Genomic DNA, 10,825 nt, shown 5'->3' with positions numbered 1-10,825 from the left:
GAAGTCTCTGGCCAGGAGAGATTTTATAGTATTGTACACAGGAGGGCGGTTACCCTTCCCTTTATAGTTATGACAGCCCTTTTAAGTTCAAGTCTATAATATAGACAACTAGCTCTGTACATACTGAATAGGTCAGGGGGATGGCGCATAGAATATGGAACTTCTTGCCTTTTGATCACCAGTTCCATGCCAGCTCAGGTTGATAGTTACTGGCTGAAAATTGTTGCCACCTGATGGCTATTTGTAGCCTATCTAGAATGTGTTAGTGAATCTCAATTCAGTACTTTGTGGTCAGATGTCTACATTACAAAACTAAATTATCATAATTTATCATCTGGTTGGTAGTCTGAGCTCAGTCCAAGGACAAAATGGGACAGAAGCTAAAAAACAATCTCATCTCCAAGATGTGGTCCCTCCAGGCATATTGGAGGGAGGCAGTATGAGAGGGAAATTTGCATTAACATGCTACAGCTGTTGTGGGATTAGAGGATTTCAGAATTATTGCCTTGGTGCCTTGCAGGAATGTTAAATTAACCTTTAAAAGTTATGAAAGAACATAGTTAAACTGGGAAGGAGAATTCAGAATGGGATGTGAATTCTATCACTGATATTACAAATTAAAAAACAGAGCAATATAAATATATATGTATTTAATAACATCAACCTCTCTTTAAAATGGACACAGCCCAATAGGCTCTACAATTTCTAATTAACCTTCGTAAGAATTTGCTGGTGTTTTCTTATTGGCCACCAGAGGGTGCTATTACTACTACAAATGCTAATACAAATAGTGGTTCAAGAGCTCCTACTGTATGGTTGTATCCAAAGCCTTGCAGACTAGGTACCTAAATTGACTGGAGTCTCTGCCATGCTCTTCAGTAAGCACACAGACCCATTATCTTCCTACTTTGAATTAGGGATGTAAAAGTTTAACTGGTTAACCGGTTAACCAATAAGTACAGTCTTATTGGTTTCAGTTAATGATTAAACTCCTCTGCCCTCCACGCCTAGGGTCCCGGCTCCCGGCAATGTGCCCAAGGTCCTGGGATCCCAGGCACAGAGCCAGCAGCTGGGACCCTGGGCATGGGGAGGCAGCGGAGTATCAGGCATGGGGCAGCAGCTGGGACCCCAGGTGCTGGGCAGGCGGCAACGGCATGCTGGTCCCGAGGCCGGCATGCCGGCAGCCAGGATGCTGGGCCCAGGGAGGCGGCCAGGACCCCAGGCCTGGGGCCAGGACCCTGGGCACGGGGAGGCAGCAGAGCTCCGCGCCCAGGCCTGCAGCCAGGATCCCGGGTGCAGTCGGCAGTGGAGCCCCGCATAAAACGTGGGGGTGCTGCAGCACTCTCAACCCCACCCCTAGTTCCCTGCCTATATGAACTGCTTAACGGTTAACAGTTTAACCAATAGAATTTTAATAGATTAAACTATTACTATTTTTAAACCCTATTTACATCCCTATTTTGAATGTACACCTAGGGGCCTGATTTTGCTAGGGATTAAACACCTCCTTTGAAATTCTGAGCACCCTTAACTCATTGAAGTCAGGGGGAGTTAGAGGTAAAATCGCAGGAGGTGTTCAGCACCTCTGTGGCTGGTTAGCTGTAAATCCCTCGCACCCATCACTCATTCCTTTTTACGCAGCACATGAATCCTTCTGTGATCAGGGAAAGAGTCATTGCCTGGTGGAATAGAAGAAAGCACTGATCACACAAGAAAGAAAGGCAGTGACTGGAGGACTGTGGATACAGTTCTTGCTGCTTGAAGCTGCAAAAGAATCAAAAGAGATGATCTTTAGAAATTCAGCCTAGAACTTCAATGCACAACTTATTCCTTCCTCAGGTTTGACTGTATTGGTAGTTGGAATAATAGCACAACATAAACCTCAGCTCAGACTTGGCTGTTTCTAAGATTTCCCTGCAGAGACCTCTCTGTCCAAGACTCTAATTCTGTCCAGAGAATCTCTTCCACCTCCTTTATATCCTGGTGGAATTAAACCTCACCTGACACAATGAGTAAGTAGATTTTACTCATCAGATTTATGCAGGTTTCTAACACAGTTAATAAAAATCTGCCACCTTGTTACCGAGCCGTATTAAAGTAAAAAAATCTCAAAACCCACTTAATCAGCATTTCCAGAATATATTCTAATTGACAATAAGATTTAGCCCTAAAATGTGAAAGATTTTTGGTTTTGTTGGCGTTTCAATGGGAATCAAAATCAGACTTACAATGGCACTGTGAATGCAACTTTAACTACTGAGAAACCTTCGCCTTGCCATTCTACACTACATGTGCCTGCTGAGCTGGGACTAAAATTCTGGTCCCATACCTCCAAAAACACAGGCCTTTATCATTGCAGCTAAACAATGACTGGTTTTACATGCCAATTACAGAAGGCAACATACATACAGGGCCCAGAATATATAGAATGGAAGCTGATTGCAACTTGAACTATGAAAAGGTCACTCTCTCTGTGGATTGCTGCCTTTTTTGCCCAACTTAGCAAGGAATGTTTAGGTCCCTTCTTATTGACTGAGATCTGCACTGGAGCAGCAACTTGCTACTGTGCTGTCAACTTCATGAACAGAATCAGTCCATGCTTCAAGTCTACCTACTATTTTGTCTTAGTACTAGGCAGTTGCTTTAATTTTCTGAATGGTGTTCCGTGCTTAAAGGTTGCATTGACCATTATTGTCCTGGGACAAAAACTAAGAGCCCCGTGTCCGTGATGTGCAACGTACTTATTCCTTCTCTCCAATAAGGTAGGGAACCACAGCCTGCTCCAGCCAGGACTTCTGATCCACATGCAAGTTTTCTGGCTGTTTGTCAATTAAATGTCGTACAGACTGTAATTCTTACAACCCCCCCAAAACCTCTGACTGTTGCTAACTCTGTTTAATCTGCACCACTGTTAGCAACATTTGGGACCCTTGTTGTAGGTGGCTCTGCAGCTCTGGCAGCTATTTCCAGCATCATGCTGGGATTTTGCAAAGGGAATGTAGGTGGGAGTAATGGAAGCATGGAAGGAATGGCACCTGGCTAGACCCAGGTTCCTTTGCCAGCAGTCTGTGTTAGAACTTTAACCTATACACAACAAAATGTCTACTTTCTCCCCTGCCCTCCCCCCACACCTTTCATAGCAGCCAGAAAACACATGACAGTGCACACTCAGTCAAAGGACACTCCTGGCTTCCTCTGCCCCAGGGAAGATATTAGGCCTGAAACATGAGATGCGGTGCAGCAGGGTGAGCTCTCAGGGTGCCTGTCAAGACACCCTGGGTCTCCATTATGGGAGTTCCTATATACAGTACCTTTCAGGAGCTGGCAGTTGTATTGGCTGTAATTTCCCACGGAGAGCAGATACAGCCAGTTACCACTTGGTGTTCGGCTGAAGTTTCTGACCTGAAATATCTCATAGGGTGGGATGAGGACCTCCCTCTCGGAGAGGTAGTGGGAGAAGCGTTGCACAACTGCCCCTAAGCAAGTCTTCAGGGTGAATATTGTTTCATTCCCAAATCTCCGGGCTTCCTTCCGGAGGAGTGAAGTGGAGGTGAAGCGGCCAAACCGCACTTTGGTGCCCAACTCAGCCTCAAAATATAGGCCTTTTACCCCCCGGTGCACCTGGTAGCACTTTTTTCTTGTGGTGCCACTCTTCCATCTCCTCACCAGTTGAATGGCTGTAGTCAGGTAGAAGTGGAGGTATTTGAAGGGGAAGCTGTGTCTGTAGTGCTCTGGGGATGTCCCAGCTCTGGACATAGCCCAGTTCAAATCAGAGTGCAGCGAGGTGTTCATGGTGTAAGCCAGGAGGGCTACAGCGTGATTCTCCTGCATCTCCCTTAGCAGAGCCACTGGCTTTTTTGACCAGACCAGCTTTGCTTTCTCCCAGATGCTGGAATAGTTCTTATTATTACCCAATTCCTTTTGGAAATAGTCTCCTCGGTCCAGTTCTTCCATTACCTGCTCACGGCAACCCTGGTACTGGTCATCAAAGGAATCTGGTGCCATATCCATGAGAATGTGGGACACAGCCTGCAACATAAAGAATGGGACCCTATTAGTTTGTGTGTATGTGTATGTCAATAAATCAGATTGTCTCTACTGTTTTTGTCCTGCTACAGAGATCCTAGAGTGCGCGGTGGAGCATTAGAAGCTCACAGCACAGTGTGTGGCAGACAAATATTGCAGTCATTTTGAGTTTGTCAACAGCACATATGTAACCTTGCACATTTTTGTACCAGTTTCCCTGTGAGTTAATATTGACCAGGATTCTACCATTATTTCACTTCATGAAGCTCAGTATTGGAGCCTGAGGAGAGTTATTAGGTAGGCTGGGAATACAATAGCCAGAGGAAATGAGGTTAGGACACATTAACAGGCTGGAGAAAGGAACATTCACTTGGTCTCCTATAGATTTGGGGTCTGGGATGTGGTAGAACACTCCACCTAGGTTCTAGACAGACTCAGAAACTTGAAGTGAGGGGCTAGTCAGCTCAGAGCTATGGCTCTGAGGTTGCCTTTGACACTGTGTTCTCTGCATTGGGTGCAGTGAGGACATTACTTGTGAGGCTTTCTGCATGTTGCCAGTTCAAATGCACAAAGACCCATGTGCAGCAATTCATCTCAGCTCTGACAAGTGGAAGAAGCCCTCTTAATGACTGAAAGTAGTATATCTCCAGTGTCTCCACTCCCTTTTAATGAGAAAGTAGGTAGGTGGACCGAGGTGGTCAGGTGGACCATTGGTAGCCTAACTCTGCCTGGCAAGTGCTTCAGCGGCAAGTGAAGAAACCCATAATGCAATATGTTAATTGTGCAATGCTGTGGGAGTGCACTAGAGAACAGGGCCGGCTCCAGGTTTTTTGCCGCCCCAAGCAAAAAAAAAAAAAAAAATCCAGAGTGCCGCCGCTGAAGCAAAAAAACAAAACCAAAAAGGGCCGGAGTGCCACCGCTTGAAAAGTGCTGCCCCAAGCACATGCTTGGGACGCTGGTGCCTAGAGCTGGCCCTGCTAGAGAAGTGAATTTCTTCCTGGTGCCCTGCTTACAGCTAGCTGTACTTTTTTTTTTTTTTTTTGGTCCAGTTGTCTATTGGAAAATGCCCTTTCACCCAAACTGACATTTTTCAGAAACTCATATTGATTTCAATGACATTTCGTTGAGGGGAAAAACTGGGGGGAAAAGTATTGAAAATATCAAAATGGAACATTTTGACATTTTCAGAATGATACATTTTGATTTTTCATTTCAAAATTTACTTTATTTTGAATTTTAAATGTTAAAAAGGATTGAAATGGAAACAAAATGCTTTGATTGAATTGAAATAATTTCTTTTCTTTGTTTTGGAATTGCATGATGCGAAAAATGTTGAAATTTTGCCTTTTTGTCCTGATTCAGGACCAAAAAAAAGTATCAAAATTTCATGATTTTTCATAGCATGGAAAATCAATTTTTCAGCCAGCTCTAGCCCTGTTGAATCAAAGTAGATGTTCTATCTGCAGGGCTTTTTACATAATGTGGGATAAAAACAGTCCCATAGCAAATTATTAACAAAATATCTTCCAGATCTGACAAATCCTAAATCACATGAATAGTCTGTACTCATATCATTCATCCTAATGGAGCCGGTTGGACTAATCATGCAAGCTAACACTTGGCAATGGTTAGGTTGCTGGTGTGCTGAGATCACTGCCTATCATGCTGATCAATATTAGAATCATAGAATCATAGATGATTAGGGTTGGAGAAGACCTCAGGAGGTCATCTAGTCCAACCCCCTGCTCAAAGCAGGACCAACCCCCACTAAATCATTCCAGCCAGGGCTTTGTCAAGCCAGTCCTTACAAACCTCTAAGGATGGAGATTCCACCACCTCCCTAGGTAACCCATTCCAGTGCTTCACCACCCTCCTAGTGAAATAGTTTTTCCTAATATCCAACCGAGACTTCTCCCACTGCAACTTGAGACCATTGCTCCTTGTTCTGTCATCTGCCACCACTGAGAACAGCCTAGCTCCATCCTCTTTGGAACCCCCCTTCAAGGAGTTGAAGGCTGCTGTCAAATCCCCCCTCACTCTTCTCTTCTGCAGACTCAATAAGCCCAGTTCCCTCAGCCTCTCCTCATAAGTCATGTGCCCCAGCCCCCTAATCATTTTGGTTGCCTTCTGCTGGACTCTCTCCAATTTGTACACATCCTTTCTGTAGTGGGGGGGCCAAAAACTGGACGCAATACTCCAGATGTGGCCTCATCAGTGTTGAATAAAGAGGAATAATCACTTTCCTCAATCTGCTGGCAATACGCCTACTAATGCAGTCCTATATGCCATTAGCCGTCTTGGCAAGAAGGACACACTGTTGAATCATATCCAGCTTCTTGTCCACTGTAATCCCCAGGTCCTTTTCTGCAGAACTGCCACTTAGCCAATCGGTCCCCAGCCTGTAGCAGTACATGGGATTCTTCTGTCCTAAGTGCAGGACTCTGCACTTGTCCTTGTTCAACCGCATCTGATTTCTTTTGGCCCAATCCTCCAATTTATCTAGGTCACTCTGTAGCCTATCCTTACCCTCCAGAGTATCTATATCTCCCCCCAGTTTAGTGTCATCCGTGAACTTGCTGAGGTGCAATCCATCCCATCATCCAGAACATTAATGAAGAAGTTGAACAAAACAGGCCCCAGGACCAACCCCTGGGGCACAACGCTTGATACTGGCTGTCAACTAGACATTGAGCCGTTGATCACTACCCGTTGAGCCCGACGATCTAGCCAGCTTTCTATCCACCTTATAGTCCATTCATCCAGCCCATACTTCTTTAACTTNAAATTAATTCCAGTTCTGCAGTTTCTCGTTGGAGTCTGTTTTTGAACTTTTTTTTGTTGAAGAATTGCGACTTTTAGGTCTGTAATTGAGTGTCCAGGGAGGTTGAAGTGTTTTCCGACTGTTTTTTTAATGTTATAGTTCTTGACGTCTGATTTGTGTCCATTTATTCTTTTGTGTAGTGACAGATAATAGCCCACCTTAATTGATTAATCTAATTAGAGTTGGTATGGCAAATGCCCATCTTTTCATGTTTTCTGTATATATATATATATATCTTCCTACTGTATTTTCTACTCCACGCATCTGATGAAGTGGGTTTTAGCCCATGAAAATAAATTTGTTAGTCTCTAAGGTGCCGCAAATACTCCTCGTTCTTTGTACTGATTGGGGCATTTCCTTGATGCCCAACCACAAACATTCTCTGGGAAAACATGTGACTTGAAAATGGAGTGCATTTCTAACAATGCAATCAGAAGGGTTAGAGAAGGTGAGAAATGGAACAAAGCAAGTGAAAGCAAAGTAGTTCTCATGCTAAGCTTGATTCAAAGCCCATTGAAGAGAATGGAAATACAGCCATCATCCTCAATGGGCTTTGGAGCAGCCACACTCTGAGCAACTTCACAGTTTCAAATAAAGCACAACCTTGTCACCTCTCATCAGCCTCAGCAGGGAGAAGATCAGCAACAGCAGGAAGCTAAGTAGATCAGCTGTCATCCCAGAGTCCACCAGGAGATCTGCTACAGGATGTTGAACTCCCACAGAACCAGAAGATGGGGCTACCCTGTCTTTCTTATGGATGTTTTGCTCTTTTCTCTTTTAGTGTCATAAATTGAATTCCAACAAATCTGCTGTGTGAAATTTACACTCGGATATGAGTCAATATTCTTTCTTTGCCTTTCCCAGAGTTGGAATCACTCATCGGACACAGGCTGCAGTTTGGAGGACAGTAATTTAGAACCAAGGCGAGGACATATCGGAAGTAATAGCTCCGATGTCCAAAAGATGTCCAAAAGAAATGGTCTGGGTCCTTTAAATGACAGTTTCTCCTCCACTCCAGTCCCAGTTGCTATGCATTCACCTGGTCTTTATCAGTTCACTTAATGTTGAGATTTCCTATGGTCTTTTCTCTTTTCTTTCTGGGTCATGAAGGTTCCTTATGCCAGGCCCTGTTCAAATCCCGTTGTTAGTCTCAAGTGAGAGGAGACTCAGACCTTTGAGGCACCCAAGACAGCTCTCTTCTGTGGATTTACATGACAAGATGAGGTTGAGTGAAGCAAACTATCTCCAGCCAAAAGTTTAATGAACAACATTAAAGGAATGTAGGGTTCTGATAAAGGCAGAACTGAGATGCCTCTCTGGTTCAGAACCCATCTGGCACGATAGATAACACAGCTGCCTATTCCCTTCTTGCCCCACCCTGTCCTAGCCTCTCAAACAACACTGCTGCCCATCCCACTCTAGTCCTTTTTTATATATTTTTAAATGAATATATTGCTTGTGAAATGTGCCTGACTCAGCCATGCAACCAAGCTCTGCTTGCCAGCTGCTCCTCACCAAACAAAAGACCACCATTCTTGACCTCCCTGGATGAGACTGCCAACAAAGGAGCCAAACAGTGGCCAAAGTTGCAGGTGATATGGGCATTTGTCCCATAAATGCACTACACTGAGACCCGCGAGCTAGTTTTACACATCACAGAACAGGGACAGAAGGTAGCAACTTTCAGTCCCTACTGACTGGCTATATTCCAACTAGTGCCTTGCTTGTGAGAGGCTATATGTCCCGTTCCTATTTAGGGCTTCCACATGAGCTCATTTTGAGGCGCAGTCCTGGTTTGGGGGAGAGAGGCTGCCCCATGCCCTGTAAGAAGCAGCTTGCATAACACTGAAACAGACCTGAACAGGGATGGCCCTAAGTTTTTGAGAGCCCTTTGCAAAGCTGCATATGCTGGGCCCCATTCAGCAATCTACACTAATCCTCCCCATCAGCAGCTTCCCACCTCTTTGTGACCTCCCACCCATTAGGCTGTGGTGAGCTCTACCATTCGGTTACCATGCTTTGTGGGCTTTCATGATTGCTCTACGTAGAACAAGAGCCAAAGAACAGTTCTCTCTATGTGTTGCAGGGGAAGGGAGACAGGAGATTCAATCACTAGTACAGTTTGATAGCTCTGGGGTCAGATGGGATTATGGGTGGAAAGTCAAGGATGATGCTCTGACTAGCAGGTCAGGTTTGTGGTTTGGTTCATCTGAAAGAACAGGTCCCTATGCCACCATATAGATGACATAGGCATCATTGGTGCTGAAATATAATCAGGGGCTGGCATAAAATCCTTATAGCCTCAGAATGTTATAACACTGGGTCATGACATGTCAGTGATGTAAAGGCATTTGCACCCTTGTGCTGATGTCACTTTGTGCCACGGGGGCAAGGTAATAAAGGCAGCCAAACTCCTTCTAATTCTTTGAACCGTCCAGTTAAAGCATGAGGTCTCAGCCTTCGGATCATGTCCCCTTTGGAGGGATCACAAGCATATGTCAAGGCCCTGGCTCTTCCCAAATTGCTAATTAGATTAGATTAACTAATCCTGACTAGATCCCAGCTAGAATGAAAAGAGTCCTGGTATAAAAACTGTTGAGAACCACTGTTGTCGGGTATTTGAATTTTGGCAGAGCTAGCCCATTTGGGGGATGTAAGCAGGAATATTTTTGCCCCCTCCCACACACAACGCATACTAAAAAAGGGAAGATCCCCCGCTCCCTCCCCCAGTTTGAGCTGCTTGGAGACCTAAGCAATTGCTTACTCTGTTTATGCCTAGTGCAGACACCGTTTAACTAATCAGGAGATAAATCCCACATGTATCTAGGTTATAATTTCAGAGTTGGTGTCAGTTCACAAATCTGACTGTGCATATCATGCCCACTAGCCATTTATCCCTTCCACTGAACCCTTAGGCCTTTGCTTCTATGTATATTTTAGTGTGACGATAATGGGAGATTAGCCTGCGTTTGGAATGCAGGGTTCATGCAGAGCTCTGAAAATGTAAAATGCTTTAGTGGTGCCACATGCTCTTTCACTGAGTGAAATGAAATGTCCGTTAGGTGGCAGCAGAGGATATGGAATGATGAGACAGGGCTGCAAAACTATACGCAGCTTGTGCCACTGTGAGTCCCCTCTGTGCAGACTTTACCCTCCACACTCAACAATGCATTCCTGCCCTAAACAAAGCCCATCCCAAACCATACAAGCACCATAAGGTTCACACTGTCTCTATGAGCCCGCTAGGATGCCCATATCAGCAGTACGTCATTATTTCAGTTTGTTACAGGTTATCCCACAAACACACGCTGTCCCAAAGTGGGGTGGGGCTCCACTTGTAGAGGGAACAATTGGCCTGTGTCTTTGAAGGAGCTCCAGTCACCCAGCTCAGATATATACCTATACTGTGCAGACTGAAAGGCCTAGTACCTTCTGACCCACATGGTACAGTACAAGGTAGTTATCTGGGCCTCGAAATTCCTGTAGCTCTTCTCTCCACTGCAGAGCCAAGAGGGGCAGGCATTTCATTCAGACCCACATCTCTTTCTCTTTACAGCTGGAGTGAGACTCTCGTAGAAGGAAAAACGTTCCTTTCTCGTCCCAAAAGAGGACATTCCTCCAGGGGAGAGTTGGGATTCCCATTCGAGTCAGTGGGAACTAAGTCTATTTCTACATGACCATGGAGACTGGGTTCACCTCTTATCCCAGTACGAAGAAGGTCTCTCCAGGGGAAGGAAGAATTCAACTGATGGTGGAGTAGGATCCACCTCTCACTTACACAGTCTTATGCAGGTATCACTTCATTTATTTCAATGTAATTACTCCTGATTAACACTGGGATAAGGGAGAGGAGAATCAGGCCAATGTTGTCGTTTCCTGTTCAGTATCCATCTTAGCGACTGGGAGAGAGAGCTTTATTTTCCAGACCTCTCTTTCACCCCAGTTGAATCTCACCACCTCTCACTCCCCACTAGATGC

General features: G+C 44.9%; 1 protein-coding gene across 2 annotated transcripts; it reads right to left on the bottom strand.

Moving 5' to 3' along the window:
* ART4 (ADP-ribosyltransferase 4 (Dombrock blood group)) lies at positions 1–8,160 on the bottom strand. 2 transcript variants are annotated; one of them, XM_034774074.1, is made up of 3 exons: positions 7,451–8,160; positions 3,312–4,029; positions 1–1,764 (listed from the first exon to the last, which is right to left on the bottom strand). In XM_034774074.1, the coding sequence occupies exons 1-3, from the start codon at positions 7,520–7,522 to the stop codon at positions 1,673–1,675; spliced, it is 882 nt and encodes a 293-aa protein (XP_034629965.1). In that variant the 5' UTR covers positions 7,523–8,160; the 3' UTR covers positions 1–1,672. The 2 variants fall into 2 exon arrangements, with proteins under 2 accessions (XP_034629965.1, XP_034629972.1); XM_034774081.1 differs by having other exon boundaries at positions 7,459–8,160.
* Positions 8,161–10,825: the final 2,665 nt, after the last annotated feature.

The sequence above is a fragment of the Trachemys scripta genome, chromosome 1, assembly GCF_013100865.1.
Source record: "Trachemys scripta elegans isolate TJP31775 chromosome 1, CAS_Tse_1.0, whole genome shotgun sequence".
Classification (NCBI taxonomy): domain Eukaryota; kingdom Metazoa; phylum Chordata; order Testudines; family Emydidae; genus Trachemys; species Trachemys scripta.
The sequence above is the reverse complement of the archived record's forward strand: the minus strand, read 5'-3'. Positions and strand labels throughout refer to the sequence as shown.

What these genes read in the sequence shown, in the direction of transcription:
- ART4 (XM_034774074.1), bottom strand. Translation starts at nt 7,522, where the DNA reads ATGACAGCTGATCTACTTAGCTTCCTGCTGTTGCTGATCTTCTCCCTG. An exon ending in GGCTGATGAGAGGTGACAAG is followed by an intron (nt 4,030 to 7,450) that starts GTTGTGCTTTAT and finishes TTTATGTTGCAG; the next exon opens with GCTGTGTCCCACATTCTCAT. An exon ending in CAACTGCCAGCTCCTGAAAG is followed by an intron (nt 1,765 to 3,311) that starts GTACTGTATATA and finishes ATTCTTTTGCAG; the next exon opens with CTTCAAGCAGCAAGAACTGT.